Source organism: Alosa sapidissima, chromosome 10 (genome assembly GCF_018492685.1).
Source record: "Alosa sapidissima isolate fAloSap1 chromosome 10, fAloSap1.pri, whole genome shotgun sequence".
Lineage (NCBI taxonomy): Eukaryota > Metazoa > Chordata > Actinopteri > Clupeiformes > Clupeidae > Alosa > Alosa sapidissima.
The window spans coordinates 10,445,144-10,464,803 of record NC_055966.1 but is presented as its reverse complement, the minus strand read 5'-3'; the positions used below and the strand labels follow the sequence as shown (position 1 = coordinate 10,464,803).

The window sequence follows — 19,660 nt, the reverse complement described above, 5'->3', positions numbered from 1 at the left end:
CATTATACTTCTTGTGAAATAAATGTTATGGTACCACAAGGTAATGAAGTGTAAAATATAACCCTGACCCTCACCTTAGCTGGCACGCTGATGGCGATGGGGTCGGAAATGTCCAGTGGGGGCGATTTGGGGACTTTGGGCGAGAGAGCGTGCACCATCTTCCGCGTGAACGAGCGCCTCTCCTGAGGGGCTTGGGCCGGGGGGGCGGAGCCTGCAGCAGCGGAGGGGGTGTGGCTGTGGGAGGGGCTCCCGCTGGACTCTGCGGGCCCAGAGGCAGGGCCTGTGGCGGAGGGCCGGTGCTGGCAGTACACCTGCGTCTGAGGGGCCGTGGCGGCCAGGATCAGGCTCCTGCGCGGGCCGGCCTCTGATTGGTTGAGCACCGAGTCCGGGTCCTCGGTGATGGAGCGCTGGCTGCCGGCGTGGGCATGGCTCTGGTGGCTGAGGCAGCGGTAGGGCGGGGGTGTGGCGGCCGGAGGGGACTCCCTGCCCCCGGGGACCGGTGCTGCGGCACCGCCGCCCAACCCCACCGGCCCACCGTCCTCCAGGAAGGTCGGGCTGAAGTCGATGACGTCCTCGGCCATCCAGGAGGCGGCCGGGTCCTGGGAGAAGTCGGCCATCATGTAGACGCCCTCCTCCTCGTCCTCCTCCTCGTCTTCGTCGTCCTCCTCCGCCTCATCCTCCTCCTCGGCGGCGGCGCGACGGCGCTCCTCGGGCAGCAGGCTGTCGTAGGAGCGGCTGCTGGGCAGACGGGAGGGGGGCCGCTGGGGGACCAGCTGGGGGTCCACGGAGGCGGCCAGAGAGAGGCCGTCGCTGCTGGAGCGGGGGCGACGCAGACGCTGCAGCTTGCCTGGACCTGCACCAGGAAGGAGATGGGGGGGGGGGGCACAGCGTCAGTTGGTGATCAGGCAGCGGCAGGGAAACACTAGTAGTTCAGTTTAACACCATATCAGCATCTATGGCTGCATCATGGTAAAAAAAAAGGTATAATAAAACAATATAAAATCAGAAATAAGAACAAACAAATAGAATTACATAAATAAAACAAATAATTGTAAGAAAGTAAGATTCTTCAAATCTACATTTGACAAAACTTCCAGTAGAGGCCAGCAGGGGAAGAAGGAAAGATATCGTGGGAGAGAGGAGGGACAGAGAAGGAGAGAGGATGAAAGGAAAGAGAACCACAAGGGGGCAGCCAAGTGTGGAAAATCTCCAACACCATCACTTCAACCCCTCTGCCCCTCACTGACTGAAAGACTGGTCTTCTATGAGATTAAGGTGGGTAAGAAGTAGGTTTAACTTGCCCACAATGCAAGTCAGTCCTGTGCTACTATCAGAGGCTGTTGGTGTACAGCCATCATAAGCCTGCAAGCCATCATACAGCCATCATACCTGCTTCACAGTATTAGCCTGCAAGCCATCATACAGCCATCATACCTGCTCCACAGTATTAGCCTGCAAGCCATCATACAGCCATCACACTGTTCCTACCTGCTCCTGCTCCACTGTGCTGGGACGACAGAGACTCCTCACTCTTGGCCGAACGCAGCGTGACGCTATCCACACGGCACCCTGGGAAAGAGAGCAGCAGTCAGTCAGACAGATAGACAGAGACAGTCACAGCTTGTGTAATAAACCAAACATGACTCTAGCTCTACAGAGTGCAGCCTCTGACCAACTAGCGCTCAAACTGAAGTGTCTGACTGGACAGTGTGTGACTGGACAGTGTGTGACTGGTCAACGCTCACCATACAGAACACACTGAGAAATGTGTGTATGTTGTGAACTGTCCTTGCAGTGAAAAGAATTAGATGCTTGTTTGTGACAAAAGAAGAATTGAAACTTCTAAAACAGTGCTGTGTCCTAAACTTGACTGTGACAAAACTTGAATTTAAATAGAGTAAATCAGTGTTAAAGGATGAGGAAACAATCTTTTGAAGAAATGATTGGTAATGAACTGACTACGTTGTCTTTCTATGAAGAGCATTGTCCAGTGTTGCTGCTGTGAGAGAAGAATAAAGGAGAATTTATAGTTCAGGCGACAAGTGTCGCTCGACAAAAAACAATTGTTACTAAAAGATGGAGGTGTAGGTTTTCAAAAACCCATTTTGTCTCTTTTACGTCATATTTTGTCGAGTGACACTTGACGCCTGTAGTGGAAACTGACCCTGAGATGAAGGACATGTTCGTACCTGCGTGAGAGGTGGCCGGCTGGAACAGGGAGCTGATCCTCATGGGCTTGCGTCGTCCTGACCCTGCTGGTTTCCCAATGGCAAAGAATGTCTTCCAGCTTCCTCCAGACGCCTTGCGCACCTTCATCCTCCTCTTCCTCCTGGGGGTGGGGTGGGGTGGAGTGGGCGTGGGAGTAGGGCCGGGGGAGAAATAACCTTTATGTTTATTGTGATTTATAGTGATTGTGTGGCTCCTATTATACAACCAATGCACAGCCAAAATTCTGTTAAATACGTTTAAAATCTTTTTCCAAATCTTTTTTTTTTCAAATACTTAACAAGTAACAAAATACACACAAAAAAATCAGAAGATGCCATTTGGCTAATTTGAAGCCAGGAATACCGCATTTGTCTTTCATCTGTACACTACACGCATCAGATTAAGAGTTTAATCAGGTGTGTCGGGGTGGCGACTGACGCCAGGTGCAGGTGGGGCTCCCTAACCAGGTCTCACCCAAAGCATGGGAACCCAACTATAAACAAACAAGCCCGGGCTTAGGAAGGGCCAGAGGGTTTCTTTAGCTGTGTTTCAATTCACCACAAGAGCACTTCACTTCTCAACTACACGCCCTCACCTTTCAGCACAGTATTCATTTGTGTGTTCCACTAATTCACGGATTGGGATAAATGCAGAGACCAAATTTCCCTCACGGGATCAAATATACTATACTTATACTATACTATAAATACATGGGGCGGTGGTAGTGTAGTGGTTAAGGAGCTGGGCTAGCGTGCAGTAGCCTGAAAGTAGTCGGTTCAATTCCCAGCTTCCACCGTTGAGCCCTTGAGCAAGGCACTTAACCCCAAGTTGCTCTGGGGACAATGTGATCCCTTGTAATATAGCTGACATATGTAAGTCACTTTGGTCAAGAAGTGTCTGCTAAATGTAATGTAATAATAATAATAAATATAGCTGCAAGCAGCAATGAGGGGGCCAAGCAGGCAGTTCAGCAGTCCAGAAGTCCAGATTTGCCATGCAACTCAATGCCGTGGCATCAGGCATATAGCATTAAGCAGTCACAACAAGTTCCATGTCAAACAACCCAAGATTGGCTGAGTTACAAGGTCAAGTTTCACATCAAAAAATAACTGATTTTGTGGGGCTGAACCAGGGCTGAGTGTCGCCGCCCCCTCACCCAGCCAGCCCACCGCCGCAACCGCCCCTGCCCGTCCCACCCCGCCCCACCCTTGCACGCACGCATTAGAATTAACTGGATGGAACTCGCTGTCATCAGTTTCACATCAAAAATAAAAGATTGACTGAGATATGATCACACTTGCTGTGATTTAAACATAGAGGTCAACAATTGACGTCATAGGGTGTGTTGAACTCGGCTTGGCCCAAGAAATCCAATGATACCTCATTTTGCCATTCGGGTCAACAGGTCAAAAGTTACGTCCGTAAACACAAGTCCAACTTTGGCCTGTTGGTGGCGCTAGAGCGCTTGAGGTGCCGGCATGAAACTTGGTGAAATGAATTATTGGACTGTCCCCAATTAGTGTGCAAAATTGTATAACTTTTTACCAGACGGTTCTATGGGCTGCCATTGACTTCCATTGCAAAATAATGCGCATCAGCAGCTACTGGCCAAAATGCATTTTTGTCAATTACGGTGCCCCCTAGAGGTCAAATATCACCAAATTTCTTGAGCGTCCTCGCGATGGGGTCTGAGGTACATGTACTAAATTTGGTTTTGATACATGAAAGCTTTGCTGAGATATGAAATCACTTCCTGTTTGGCGGCTTCGCCACAAATTTCGATTGGCTGGTACAGGTCAATGCTTCTGTCAATTGTTCCAGAAAGCAATGCACTCATCAGGCATGGTCTGAAGATGGTCTCTACCAATTTTGGTGAAGAACAGATGAAATTTGTGACCTGCGAAAACTTGTACGTGTTTTTGATTAAATCCAATATGGCGGCCGAATCAATTACGATGACATCACAAGTTGGCTTGGGTCGGCCGAAGGACCTCCAACAGTATTAACAGACACCACTAGTGCATTTTAATTCTAAACACAACTGCAGCTACAGGCCAAAAGGCATGTTTCTTAATTACAGCGCCCCCTAGAGGTCAAAGGTCACCAGATTTCTTGAGCGTCCCCCTGATTGGGTCCTGAGTACATGTACAAAGTTTGGTTATGACAGATGAATGGGTTGCTGAGATATGAGCTCACTTCCTGTTTGGCGGCTTCGCCGCAAACTTCGATTGGCTGTTACGCGCGAACGGTTTTAGTTCCGAAGACAAAAAACAATGCATTAATGAGGCATGGTCTGAAGATCATGTGTGTCAAGTTTGGTGACGATCGGACAAAATTTGTGACCTGTGAAAAATTAGTTTCACTTTCACTAAAATCCAATATGGCGGAAAATCCATCATGGCGGAAAATGACGTCATAGGGTGCGTTGAACTCGGCTTGGTCCAAGGATTCCAACGGTACCTCATTTTTCAAAATCGGATCAACAGGTCAAAAGTTACGTGCGTGAACGCACGTCCAACTTTGGCCTGTTGGTGGCGCTAGAGCGCTGGAGGTGCCAGCATGAAACTTGGTGCAGTTAATTATTGGCCTGTCCCCAATCGGTGTGCCAAATTTCACAACTTTTTACCAGACGGTTCTATGGGCTGCCATAGACTCCCATGGCGGAAGCGTAATAATAATAAATATAGCTGCAAGCAGCAATGAGGGGGCCAAGCAGAGAGATCAGCAGGCCAGATTTGTCATGTAAGTCAATGTTGTTGCATCAGACATATAGCCTTAAGCAGTCACAGCAAGTTCCATGCCATGCAACCCAAGATTGGCTGAGTTACAAGGTCAAGTTTCACATCAAAACATAACTGATTTTGTGGGGCTGAACCAGGGCTGAGTGTCGCCGCCCCCTCCCCCAGCCAGCCCACCGCCGCAACCGCCCCTGCCCATCCCACCCCGCCCCACCCTTGCACGCACGCATTAGAATTAACTGGATGGAACTCGCTGTCATCAGTTTCACATCAAAAATAAAAGATTGACTGAGATATGATCACACTTGCTGTGATTTAAACACAGAGGTCAACAATTGACGTCATAGGGTGTGTTGAACTCGGCTTGGCCCAAGGATTCCAATGATACCTCATTTTGCCATTCGGGTCAACAGGTCAAAAGTTACGTCCGTAAACACAAGTCCAACTTTGGCCTGTTGGTGGCGCTAGAGCGCTTGAGGTGCCGGCATGAAACTTGGTGAAATGAATTATTGGACTGTCCCCAATTAGTGTGCAAAATTTTATAACTTTTTACCAGACGGTTCTATGGGCTGCCATTGACTTCCATTGCAAAATAATGCGCATCAGCAACTACTGGCCAAAATGCATTTTTGTCAATTACGGTGCCCCCTAGAGGTCAAATGTCACCAAATTTCTTGAGCGTCCTCCCGATGGGGTCTGAGGTACATGTACTAAATTTGGTTTTGATACATGAAAGCGTTGCTGAGATATGAAATCACTTCCTGTTTGGCGGCTTCGCCGCAAATTTCGATTGGCTGGTACAGGTCAATGCTTCTGTCAATTGTTCCAGAAAGCAATGCACTCATCAGGCATGGTCTGAAGATGGTCTCTACCAATTTTGGTGAAGAACAGATGAAATTTGTGACCTGCGAAAACTTGTACGTGTTTTTGATTAAATCCAATATGGCGGCCGAATCAATTACGATGACATCACAAGTTGGCTTGGGTCGGCCTAAGGACCTCCAACAGTATTAAAAAACACCACTAGTGCATTTTAATTCTAAACACAACTGCAGCTACAGGCCAAAAGGCATGTTTCTTAATTACAGCGCCCCCTAGAGGTCAAAGGTCACCAGATTTCTTGAGCGTCCCCCTGATTGGGTCCTGAGTACATGTACTAAGTTTGGTTATGACAGATGAATGGGTTGCTGAGATATGAGCTCACTTCCTGTTTGGCGGCTTCGCCGCAAACTTCGATTGGCTGTTACGCGCGAACGGTTTTAGTTCCGAAGACAAAAAACAATGCATTAATGAGGCATGGTCTGAAGATCATGTGTGTCAAGTTTGGTGACGATCGGACAAACTATGTGAGGCGTGAAACTTTAGTTTCACTTTCGATAAAATCCAATATGGCGGAAAATCCATCATGGCGGAAAATGACGTCATAGGGTGCGTTGAACTCGGCTTGGTCCAAGGATTCCAACGATACCTCATTTTTGACAATCGGACAAACGGGTCAAAAGTTACTTGCGTGAACGCACGTCCAAATTTGGCCTGTTGGTGGCGCTAGAGTGCTTGAGGTGCCATCATGAAACTTGGTGACATTAATCATGGGACTGTCCCTAATCAGTGTGCCAAATTTCACAACTTTTTACCAGACGGTTCTATGGGCTGCCATTGACTTCCATGGCGGAAGAAAGTTGCATAATAATAAGAAAAGATAGAAAAACAATGGGTGCCTTCGCAGCTTCGCTGCTTGGCCCCCAATAATAGGGAAGAAAACATAGAATCACTATGGGTTGCCCTGCAGCTTCGCTGCTTGGCCCCCAATAATAATACTTATTCTGGCTTTAGTGCTCCCAGGCCATGATACAGCAGGGAGAAGAAACAAATGTGGATTCTCATAATAATAAGGGTGTGTAGCCTTACATGTGCAGTGTAGTATGTATGAGTTGACTGCTTGTTGTGTTGTCTACACCTTATGTGCTACATTGTACAATTACAATAAAAGGTGATACGATCGACTCTATGATTACTGTACTCAACTCTATGACCTACAGGCCATGGGCAAGACGTCCAAAATGAGACGAGCAGGTCTGAGTGGGTTTCAGGGCCCGGCGCACTCACCTTTCCTCTGGGAGGTCGAGAACAGTGTGGAACTGGCCCTGGAAGGGCAGCGGCGCCCCCTGCAGGAGCAGCGGTGCCTGTGTGCGAGCCTGGGCCTCCTCCAGAGACAGCAGCCGCGTGGACACAAACGACTTCGGCCTGGTCAGAGACTGCCGTCCTGCAGAGGATGAGGGAGTGGAGGTGGTGGGGACAGACAGAAAGAGGCACCGAGAGACAGACAGAGAGAGTGAGGGTGTAGAGGATGGATGACAGGTAGAACGAACCGATATAGCGGGTAGAAAGGAGTAGAGGGAGGGAGGGAGGGTAGAAAGGAGTGAAATGATTGGAGAAGTAGGAAGAAGGGAATAAAAGAGAGAATAACAATATTAGTGTATTTAACAATAGAACAATAGAAGGCTGCAGACTGCGGGACAGACAGTATGGTGGTGGAGGCAGCGCAGACGGAACACACACAGGGCTGGGGAATAATCAGGGGAATGACAACACAGTGTCCTGCAGCCAGGGATGACAAGGCCACTACGGCTCCTGAGGGAGGGTAAGCGCGGAGAGGAGCTGCGAGAGAATTCAGAGCAATGGAACAGCAACGCTCCGACTCAATCGACACACTGTGCACAGACGTGGACCTGTTTGGTGTCCTTCAGGCCAAGCGCACGCCTACTTCAAGGCTCTTTCACATTGTGACAACTTCTGAATTAAAAGCCTGGTCCAGCACTTTGCACAGTGGACCAAAATGATCGGGAAATGGGAGCAGAGCACACGGTTCTGATCGCAGGAAGCCGGTACCAGGATCGTGTCACAGCATCTTGGTACTACAAAGCAAAGGAGGAAGCACTTTTGGGCTGGGGGCAGCGATGGATTGACCGTTTGTAGAGCTCTACACACTCTTGATCAACCTCAGTGATAAAGGCACACAAGAAGCACTTTTTTGCAGAAATGCTCAGGATAAAGTGCTTTAGTTTTGATTAATAAGCGGAGGCAACACCATAGCTACAGTGGTAAATAAGATGTCTGATGTCTTTACCTGATTGGTCGATCTCATCCACTTAAAAGACAGCAAATAGTCAAAACACAGCAGAACACACAACAGTCACACACACATGCATACACATCTACACAGAGCTTTGAACGTGTGTTTCAACTTTTAATAGAAATTTCACATTTTGCTGGCTCATTAAATTGCCATATCACATGAAGGAGTTCCTTACACTTAAAATGCCAGCTTTTCAATAAAATATGGGTAACGCTTTACTTGACAGTGTCATGTCACTCTTATGTCGATACTGTCATGAACATACCGTCATGATACATGAACCCTAACCCTAATCCTAGCCTCTAACCCTAATCCTAACCCTAACTCTAATTCTAACTCTAATCCTAACCCTAACCCATGACAAAAACCGAATGTCACTTAATAACAGAAGTGTTATGTCATAAATGCTTTTAACTTGTTTATGACACATTCATGACTGTCATGTTACTCTTATGTCGATACTGTCAAGTAAAGTGTTACCAAAATATATTTAAAAAAAAAAACACAAATCCAGTTCTTAAGACAACCTGAAGTTTAAACATAGGCAGAATTCATAACCTCTGATTCATTTGAAAGAAAGCTGTGTGCGTATTGCACAGATTATTTCTGTCAGTTGACAATTTCAGCCAAACAGCAAGCCCCCGTGAATGAGCGTGAATGAGACTGGATGACCACTGTAGACCAAACATCCACTGGTCATCTGTGATTGAGCACAGTGATCAACAAGAGGAACAGTGTAAAAAACATGGCAAAAGAAGCAACCAAGACCAGAATGACAAATGAAATGACATCTCCATGGGAACTAGCAGTGCAGGAGGAGGACCCCCGTCAGTAGACGGAGGAGCGTCGGGGGTCGGGGTCGGGGTCGGACTCCTGAATGGTGGGAGGCCCGGGGCCGCGTGGGGCCTCACGCCGCGCCTCCTGCAGACTCACCAGACGCGCCCTCCGGGGCTGTGGCACTGGCTTGCGCCCTGCCCTGCCCGTTGCTACGGAAACACACACTTTGCTCAGTTGAGGCAAGAGCACTGAGATACACCACTGACCACTCAACCTTACTGGTGCACTGGATATTACACAAATAACATGGCCAATACGTAGGAAAAAGCGACACAAGTTGATTGAATTTCCTAATGATCAGATGGAGAATAACTAATAATGTGGGGAAAAAAACATCAAGAGATGAAAGGAGATTTTTCAGAAGTGGAGATGACCAGACTGTTACCAGAGCTAATGCAAAAAATTACTGTCAACAAGCAGCATCAAAAGACTTTGAATACATCAAATGCAGCTAGTACAGTGGTTCTATTTGTTTCTGACCAAATACACTATCAAGAACAAAATCAAAGCTGTTTGAAAATAGGGCCAGGCATCTACTAATATAGTCATGAACAATAAAGACAATAAAGAATTATGTATTAAAAAAAATTAAATATTTATAACAATTCCGCTGAGAAGCAGAGATTGATTAGCATTTAAGCTATATGTGTGTGCATATATTAATTACATGGCTTCAGCTCAAGCTTCCTATTCAGTGCAGCACAAGCAACAAGGGCAGAGCAACAAATCCTGCAGGGCAGAGAACACAGACCAGGATCCGCAATGCCTCAAGCGCAGAAAACACCACACTCACAGACGAGAACATGAGCTCTTCATCACCATAGAGACCAGAGATGGGCCAGCGATCCCACGCACGACCAGCTGATAAGCACACAACAAAAGAAACATAGCCCGTCCCTCGCACACTCAGCCTCAAGACTCCTCACTGAGCAGCAACAACACCAACAACAACAGACACAGGACAGATCCGTTAAGGAAAGCTGGGGTGAGGATCCATGAGCAAAAGTGACAACTGACATGGCGATACGACAGACACACTGAATGAAAAACTGACATGGCGGTACGACAGACACACTGAATAAAAAACTGACATGGCGATACGACAGACACACTGAATAAAAAACTGACATGCCGGTACGACAGACACACTGAATGAAAAACTGACATGGCGGTACGACAGACACACTGAATGAGATGCAAGAGCACAAATGCAAGAACGATGTGAACCCAACTGAACTGAACAGAGAGGGGGGCGCATTTGTTGACCAACAGCAGGACATTGCAAACAGCCCAACCCCACCCCCCACTGCCGCACACACTCTTTTGTGGGGTGACGTACCTGCGCTGAAGCGCCCCACCGAGGTGAAGGTGTCGCTGAACAGCACGTCCACGTGAGACAGGAGGAACTCCACCACCACCGACTGGATGCGGACCTCCTTAAACGGATCAGCACCACTCAAACCCACCGCTTCGATCTCCATGGACCTGCACACCAACACAAACAGTCATCATACGATCTCCATGGACCTGCACACCAACAGTCATCATACGATCTCCATGGACAGGACTCCTGTGCAGGAACAGAGCCAGATAATCCCCGTTTACATGGACACTTTTAATCTGATTACAAAAAGAGTAAAGGCTCAATTGGAATAAAAACACCTCATGTAAACACCTCAACCGATCAAATTCAGCCCGATCCGACTAAATTTCCAAACGGATAGAGAGAGGTGATGTACTATGTTCTGATAATCGGATCGATTGAAAGATGCACCCATGTAAACGGGTACTCCATTATTGTTGGAGCACATTTCCTCTTTCTGCAGTGGAAGTGTTCACTGTGTGGTCACAATGCAGAGTGATGTAAACAAGGGAGTTTCCATGTCAGCAACACAAATAAGAGGATATAACATGATTTCCATGTAAACAAAGATTAAACATCAATCAGTTTATTTAGTGTCATGTAAACAGTTCGGTTGAAATCATTGACATTTGCACACGTTTGTGTATACAGGACATAGCCCACACCCAATGAGAAGTGTTTGGGCCAAGACAAATGTGTGCACAGACAGTGTCTACAGGACATAGCCCACACCCAGTGAGAAGTGTTGCACAGGGATAATAAGGTGGACAGAGATAGAACAAGGTAATCATAGGTAGAAGACAAAAACACACACACACACACACACACACACACACACACACACACAAGCAAGCACGAATACTCGCATGCAGTTAAAACAATCCTGCATATTATGCACGAAACCAGAAGAGTTGCTACTGAAGAGCGAGCAAACAAGCAGACATGCAGGTGTGTGCACACACAGACGCCACGATACACTTGCACAGGAACAAAACACACACTCAAACATGCACACACCTGTGCGCACACACACACACACACACACACACACACGCGCACGCAGACTTGCCTCAGCAGGTTGGGGGCCCACACTATGGCCAGGTTCTTGACGTGCATGTTGGTCTCTTCACTGAAGGTGGCCAGCCGGGCCAGGTGTTTGATGAGAAACTCCAGCGTCCTAGGACATACATCTGACCCTTAGCCACCAGCTATAATGCCAGGCATCATGTCTGTCTGTCTGTCTAATGTAGGACTATAAAACCCTGTACACCCTTAGCTACCATCTGTCCAACCTGCCATCACCAATCTATCTACACTGCACAACCCTGTTCACACCATTCAATTATTCACACACATTATATGAGAATGCAATTACAAAGGAGACTATTTACAAAAACATTAATCTATCAGAGATGCTAACTCTGGTCTGAGGTTGGTATACTACTCTCTGTGTGTGTGTGTGTGTGTGTGTGTTACCTGTAGTGAGGAGGGGGCAGCTGCTGAATGACGTCATGAACCTTCACCATGCGTTCGTCGTCGGTCATCTCTCCCATGCAGTCCTGTACACATAGAAAGATGAATGAATGAATGAATATGGATGTGTGAGTGGTGAACTTAACAGATGTAAAAAGCCTTTTACAGTGTCTCACATACAGGAGCGTATATGAATCTGCAATGTTCTGTTATGTTTTTCTGTGTAAACTGACAATAAAGCAGTATCATATCGTATCATATAAATGCCGCCGCCAGTGGCCGTTGGCCTTAATAGTGTACCAAGTTAGGGACAGGCTATGCTCATACTCATGTCATTTGGACATGAAACAGTAGGGCAAGCACAGGTGTAACTGAATACGTTAATAAAGTCTCTGTTCAATTGAAGTGTAGCAAAAACAACCACATGTTACTAGTAACACCTGGACCTGCCATATAATTCATGTCAAAAATGGCTGCTGTAAAAAAGGTCTGTAGACTCCTGTCTTTGAGCCTGTCTGTGAGTCAGGCGGAGAGGTCAGAGAGGGCCTGGCTAGCCGGCATAGGCGAGGCGACACAGACGGACACTCACTGCGAACTTGTCGTAGAGTTGGTAGGTGAGCAGTGGGTTGGGCAGCTCCCTGAAGTACAGCTTACACAGGGAGCCCACGCAGTGGATGTCCTGCATGTAGACTTCTTTCGTCAGGTCCGGCACGTTCTCGCTGTCAAACTCATGCCTGAGGGAGGAAGAAGCTTTTCATAAAAGAGGTCCTTTGCGGCCGTTGCGCTTAATTCTTATTGCGTTGTTTGTCACTGCCTGATGTGAGTCAAATGTAGATGCAGGGAGACTGTGTCCATACCCGGTGGTATTTCACGATAAGTCAACACTTTTTTGTTATTTATTTGAAAAATACAAATATATGATAGCAGCATGTTACGCATGCACGGCTCTGATAATGCTTGACTACAGCCCGATATCAGGCAATGACAGTGTCTTAATGTGGATCAGGAATGTCTTCTTCCAACAACAGTCTAGATGTGCTTTGCAGCGTACACACAGGTAATTAGAGGCCAGGTGAAGACGGAGCACACCTGAGCTTCTGGATGTTGGAGGAGACTCCAGAGTGTCTGTAGATGCCATCCACAATGCCATGCTTCTCTATGAACTCGGAGCAGGTTCTCAGCACCTGTGGAACTACACAAGAGAGGTGCGCGCACACGCACACGCACACACGGCACTTTTACTATTCCGTAGTTTCCCAACTATTAGCCGAGGTTTATACATTGATTTTGCAAAATTTCTTCAGCTATGAGGTTAATACACGGTGGCAGTTAATATGGTAATTGTATGGTTTCATTTTTTTTCACTTGCATAAAACAGTGCTTCGGTTTATACACAACGCGGTTAATACACAGGAAATTACTGTAATAATACAGCACTGCACTATAGCTAAGTTCATGATTGTTCATAGTTCCAAGTTCCAAGAATAATTTCACCAAATCTACCTAAACCATCATTTTGACTTTTTATTATTCCAACTGAAATTTATCCAGTAATAATTTCAATACAATTGCTCTACCTTATCTGTGGTCATTTGGAATAGTTTGACCTACTACTTTTAGAACTGTTCTAATGGCAACGTCTTCTCCTTTTCGTCTGAAAACACACCATCCATCATTTAAACCACTGGTCATCACTGATCACATCCTCATACCATCTAGTCCAGAGTTGAGCAGGTGCTCTCCGAGGTCGCAGCCGAACACGCGCTCCTTGAGAATGCCACGCTGCTTCAGCTTCTGTTTGGTGGGCCGCGACTTCATGAAGGTCCTCAGAAAACCCATCAGCTTGCCGTGCTTCTTGGACACTGCCAGAGGGGGGCGACAGAGAGCCATTCAGCTCAATTCAATGGGTGCAAATGATGACAAACATGACAAACAGACTCAAAGAAAGAAGTTCCCACAGGGTCTTTCAAAGCACTCACAATGAGGTGTGTGTGTGTGTGTGTGTGTGTAGCTAGTACATCTAATATTTGAGTGAGTGCGTATGTGTCCAAGTCTGAGCTGTGAGCATTAAAAAAAAAAAAAGCTCCCTTCACAAAACAAGGGAAAGTGGTCAGCCACACAGGAACAAATAGTGCCTCCAGTCTCTGGAGCAAAGCACTCTGCCCGCATTAAATCCACACAACGACCAGTGGACATCAAATGTTAAATGGGTTCATGGAAGCCTTGCGTGTGTCAGTCAACGTATGAACGGACATCTGTGTTTTCTTTCTTTTTTATGGTCAGGTGCTAATCAATGCCATCAACAGAGTAAGCAGTGGACCATGGGCCTGGGTTAGAGATATTAGGATTAAAGAGGGCCGCGACACAAACAGTGGAAATAGACACAGATTGATCACCTTAACTCAGGAGGCAACGGGCTGCATTTACAGTGCCTTGCGAGAAGTATTCAATTCCCCTGAAATCATTACCATTTCCTGGATTATAAGTGATAGACTGCGAGTGAGAAAAGGTGAGGGCAGAGGGCTGAACACTTTGGCAAAGGCACTGCACATGCAAGTAATCATAGACAGGTATAATATAACTGGTGGTGACCCATCGTTTCACGTTTGATGTCTGAATGGTGTTTGAATTGGTGTCATTGTCACATGTGTCTGTGCTTGTGATCGGAGTTACTGATACTGCATTTGCTGAAAGGAAGTAAATGAAATTAGCAGGAGGAAACTGTTAGCGGGGCCTTGTATTAGCAAACAGAGGAACACAAGGGGGGGTGGGGTGGGGGGGGGGGGGGGGGTTGAATAATTCCATTTGAAGCCATTACCAGAAAATCTTAGGAACCAAGGCTGACGAACTAAGAGGGAAGAGGAGCAACAGAGAAAGAGAGATAGAGAGAAAAGAGAAAAAAAGGAAACAGAGAGAAAGGAGTAAGCGATTCCAAGAAGGCAGCATACTGATATGCTGGATCCCTAAAGTTGCCATTACGAGCTGGTTCCTACGGCTCGGCTGGGTGAACACTCTGCACGTGATTGAGGGGGCCGCCAGAGGAAAAAAAAAAAAAAAGCTCCAATACATCCGGCAAAAAAGGAAAGCAGAAGTTCTAAAATGGTTACAAAACGACTGAGTTGATTTATTGTTGCGGCACTTCTGCACAAAGTGACCATGTAGCAGTCAGTGGTTTATTTAGTAGCTCTCACCTGATGTAGGAGAGGGGGGTCCCGCAGCACTGACGGCCCCCGCCTTGGTAGGGACTCCGTCTACCTCTACAACAACAGACAGACAGACAAACAGACAGAAACACATAATGAATGAATCACTCCAATGCCTTACATGAAACAGTTCTATTTTAGTGCAAACCCAGGAACAATACTGAATACTGAAGTGTCATGGCGCTGGCCATTACTAGCTCACGAATATCGTGGATTTGTTGTGCAAAAAGTTGACATCAAGGCCCCTGAAACACTCATACAGGGTTGAACCTCATACAGAAACAAGAAGAAAAGCGTCCATTTGCCCCAGAAAAGAGTCCCATATTTTATTTACACCCTGTTCAGCCTTACTATGGAGAGGGTGCCCGGGGAGGCAGCCATACCTAGTTTTGAGGCAGGAGCGCTAACAGTCTGGTGCAGCTTCTCACTGATCAGCTCCACACACTCACTGGGAAAGAAGCCAACCTGCAGGCCATGGGCGCGCACACACACACACACACACACACACACACACAGAGAGAGAGACAAACATGATGAAATCAGTCCAGGCAGTGGGTGCTATGCAGGCTTCAAATGCTATGATACCTCTGCTAGTGTAGAGAGAGAGAGAGAAAGAAAGAAAGAAAGAAAGAAAGAAAGAAAGAAAGAAAGAAAGAAAGAAAGAAGAGAACAGGCCTGAGAGAGGGAATCAGAGGAGAAAAACAGTGGGGAAACATTAGATAGACAGATAGATATATAGATAGACAGATATACAGATAGATAGAGAGAAAGAGAAGGAAGGAAGGAAGGAAGGAAGGAAGGAAGACACAGACAAAAACAAGAACAAAGACTAAGGCAAGCAAACGAGAACAAGGATGGAGAAGGCAAGACTGAAAAAGCTTTGAGCAGATATGAAGTGGGAATGCAGAGGTGCTGGACTGCACACAACAGTGGCACAGCCTGGGTGAGATGCTGAGGGTGTGCTGTGAGCAGGATGGGCACCTGAAAGCCATGTTTGCCTCTCCACCAGCTGGTGTCCTCCTTGGGTGGCATGTCTATCACAGATAAGATGTCTCCCACCTGCAAGCACACCAACACACACACACACACACACACCCCAACATGTACAGACATATGCCAGCATACACACACACAAACACATCCATCCACATACAAAGATTATGCACAACTAAAGACACAATGAGGACGACAACAACAACAACAACAGCAACAAGCTGGCTGTCTGTGCATGGAAAATGCTTTTGTCATACTCCTGTACGGCCTGTCAATGCCCCCCCCTTCCTGCCAGGACAAATACTGGCATGACGAGATCTACCGAAACTACTTGTGCATGGTGAGCATTTGCCTGTGCAAATGCAGCTGATGAGAACACAAAGCAGGCTGCTCTGAGCCGAGTCCATCCATGGACACCGAGGGCACGTGCGTGATGTTTAAAGAAAAGCTCCAGCCTCTGCAAACGAGCAGCAACATGAGCGGTAAACACCATCGAGCAGGCTGCGCAGGAGCAAAAAACATTAACACATCAACACCCTCTGCAGACAAAACACTCCTGTTGCAACCAAAACAAGCAAGAGCCTCCAGACAATACAAATACAACAGCATTTATTAAAACACTCATATGCAGGAACTGTGGCTTAAAACTTTTGTGTGTCTGAGACTTCTTTGACCCAAAAAGAAGAAGGACTGAGACGGAAAAAAAGAAAAGAAAAATGTTCTCATTTCTCACCAAATGAGAATGAGAGAGAGAGAGAGAGAGAGAGATAGTGTAAGAGAAAGATAGATGGAGCAGTTGAGAGTGGGATGAAGAACAGGAGAGGGAGAGGAAGAGTGAAAGAGAAAGATGGAGCAATTGAGAGAAAGATGAAGACGACGAAGGTTGATGAGGAGCGAAGGGACCTAAATGTGCTGAAGTGATGGGTCACCCCGTTCTCTGGCCCAGAAAGGAAAAAGTGGATGTGGAGCATGACTACGGGAGGGGGGGACAGGAATAGACAGGCCTGAGGAGGAGGAAGAGGAGGAGGAGGATGAGGAGGAGGATGAGGAAGGAGGAGGATGAGGATGGAGGAGGAGGAGGATGATGAGGAAGAGGAAGGAGAAGATGAAGGTGAGAGTGACGTCCAGGGGAGAAGAGGAGGTGTAAAGACTGTTGGATAAGACAGAGCTTCAAGTTTCTGAAATACAGAAAAGAAATAGACCCACGGCTAAAACAGCTGTTGAAAAGAATCCCCCCACTCACCAGTTAGCGTCATGGATTCAGACATTCAACCCAGAGTTCTAATCACCCATCACGCCCTTTGTATCACCCATCTATCTTCAAGACCGTTTTTTAATTGGTAGCAATTCCTGGTTGCCGACCTGCATCTGATCTAGATTCTGATTGGCCGTACCTCAATGGAGATCTCGTCGCTGGCCTGGGCGGTATAGCGCTTGATGACGTGTGCGGCAGCGATGGCAGGGACATTCAGTGAGGCCTCTTCTTTCAGCATAAATCTGTTGCCGTGGTTGTCAATCTGAGGGGGATAAGGTAGCCACACATCAGCATTTCCCCCCATTTCATCCCATCCACATCAAGCTACGCCTTCACTCCCTACACTAGATGAGCAACAGGTTGAAAAAACTTCAAAATCAATTCTAGACACTTAGGCACCATGTACAGTTTATTAACTGTTTATTTATATTTGCTTGTGATGCCAACTGCCTCTGACAGCCCTTATAGCAACTCATTTTTTGCATAGATTCTGAACATTTTGCAACACTTCTCAAACCGTTATGGTGCCACCCAAATGAAAGATGCCATGACACTACAATTGGAAACTCTGGCATATTGTACACTACAATATAGGCATGGTTTAACCCCTAAGCCGGTACGTCACACCGGTGTGACGGGAATGTTGGAAATTGAACGTTCTAAAGAATGTCTGGGTTCATTCAGAGCCTTAAGCCCAATTCACACCAAAGATACGCGACGAGACGAAACCGTTGCAGAAAGGAGTTACAGCGGTGTGAATTAAATGTTGCACGACAGCTCATCTCGTCGCAAATCTTTGGTATGAATTGGGCTTTATCATAAACTGTATATACGGTCTATGGGCTTTATAGTTAGATCTCTCGCTAGGGCTCTGGGTTCATTGAATTGAACATGGAATTTCAGAATCTTACATTGTTGCAGAACAGAATCCTCAGCTAGAATGTTCAAAACTCCCCTGCTGAAGGGTAAACATGGTAGTTTTCACAATCATTGTCAACACATCCATTACAGTTGTGGCTATGAAGCGACCCCTGAGTCATGGCACAGCCCCCATGGTCCTCACCTCCATCCAGGTGAGCACAGGCCCACAGTTCAGCTTGTTGTCCACAATCATAGAGAGACGACTCAGGTACTCTGACAACAGTGGGGTGAAGATCTGATTGGAGAGAGAGAGAGAGAGAGAGAGAGAGAGAGAGAGAGAGAGAGAGAGAGAGAGAGAGAGAGAGAGAGAGAGAGAGACAGAAAGTGCATAAGATGAGGCTAGAGAAAAGCAAAAACAGCACTGACCAGAATCACAGTCATTTGGATTTGTCCTGATGATTTAGAAACATAAAGAATAAAATAATGACATAACATCACAAAAGAGGCAACTTTCACATTTAGCTGCAACAGCACTTCAGACTAGGATTCCAAACTAATCATGGACGGTTGTCCTGTATGTTAAGCAGGCACAGCTCTAGCTCGGCATACCCAAGGGTCCGTTCACTGCCCTCGATGGCTGCGTGCTGACCTCAATACCGTGCAGCTAAAAACGTTTGCGAGCGTCCCGCGCTAGCTTAAACCCGGGCGACGTCTGAAAAAGCCCCCCCCCCCCCCTTGCGGCAGCTCGTTAACTCCCGGACGACAGAAGGAGCCGGAAAGGAGGGCGCGCTTACCTCCACCTTGTCTCCGAGCTCGGCAAGCGGCGGCAGGGCCAGCAGCTGGGAGTAGCGGCGGTCGTAGATGCACTGGTGCAGGTGGGCGTCCAGCGTGCAGAACTCCTCGTATGACCGCCGGACCATCCACGTCTTGCCCTACATGCGGGGAGAGAGACGGAGTGGGTACACGATAAACGAAGAATTAATGAAGTCAAAGGAGAGAGCGAGAGAGAGGTGGACTGTGAGTGACTGTGCGTCTGCGCAAGAGAGGGTGAACAAGTGAGTTTGGGCACATGGAAGAGATGGAGGGGGAAATGGAAAAAATAGAAAAAGGGAATCTGTGAGAGGCGGGGAGAGGCAGAGGGGGACCAAGTGGCGCTAGAAAGAGAGAGGAGGGAGAAAACGGGTAAAGAAACACAGAGAAAAAGAGAGAGAGAGAGAGAGAGAGAGAGGGAGAGGGAGAGAGAGCTTTGGGGCGGAAATGGAAAATATGTAACTCCACAGGTGAAAAGATCCCAAAACCAAAGTGCAGCGATAAGGAAAATCTCAATGGACTAGAGCAGCATGCGCACACACACACACACACACACACACACACAAACACAAACACACACTAACAAAAGACCCACAAAGAAGAGTGCAGTGACAGTATAGTTGCTTGATCAAGAAGCTTGATGGTGCATGCTCTCTCATGTGCTTGATGCTGTGACATGTGACGATAGGGACAGGAGTAGGCTGGCCTGGGTCTGTGCCCGGCGGCCCTCCTGTGGCTAGTCTGTGCCCACTCACCTGGCAAGACACCTGCACAAGGAAGACC

General features: G+C 47.1%; 1 protein-coding gene across 6 annotated transcripts in view; it reads right to left on the bottom strand.

The window, feature by feature from the left end:
• Window positions 1–19,660, bottom strand: part of arhgap33 (Rho GTPase activating protein 33) — a 48,840-nt gene that overhangs the window by 6,983 nt on the left and 22,197 nt on the right. For all 6 annotated transcript variants that reach the window (XM_042105948.1, XM_042105949.1, XM_042105953.1 and 3 more), the window contains 17 exons: window positions 19,633–19,660; window positions 18,862–18,999; window positions 18,270–18,362; window positions 17,346–17,468; window positions 15,940–16,017; window positions 15,342–15,423; window positions 14,947–15,012; window positions 13,468–13,617; window positions 12,845–12,947; window positions 12,345–12,489; window positions 11,759–11,841; window positions 11,352–11,459; window positions 10,259–10,404; window positions 7,053–7,209; window positions 2,190–2,329; window positions 1,489–1,569; window positions 75–853 (listed from right to left, as the gene is read on the bottom strand). The exon at window positions 19,633–19,660 is cut by the window's right edge and continues 59 nt beyond it. In XM_042105948.1, the coding sequence (XP_041961882.1) occupies window positions 75–853; window positions 1,489–1,569; window positions 2,190–2,329; window positions 7,053–7,209; window positions 10,259–10,404; window positions 11,352–11,459; window positions 11,759–11,841; window positions 12,345–12,489; window positions 12,845–12,947; window positions 13,468–13,617; window positions 14,947–15,012; window positions 15,342–15,423; window positions 15,940–16,017; window positions 17,346–17,468; window positions 18,270–18,362; window positions 18,862–18,999; window positions 19,633–19,660 (2,500 nt within the window). The remainder of the gene's footprint in view (window positions 1–74; window positions 854–1,488; window positions 1,570–2,189; window positions 2,330–7,052; window positions 7,210–10,258; window positions 10,405–11,351; window positions 11,460–11,758; window positions 11,842–12,344; window positions 12,490–12,844; window positions 12,948–13,467; window positions 13,618–14,946; window positions 15,013–15,341; window positions 15,424–15,939; window positions 16,018–17,345; window positions 17,469–18,269; window positions 18,363–18,861; window positions 19,000–19,632) is intronic.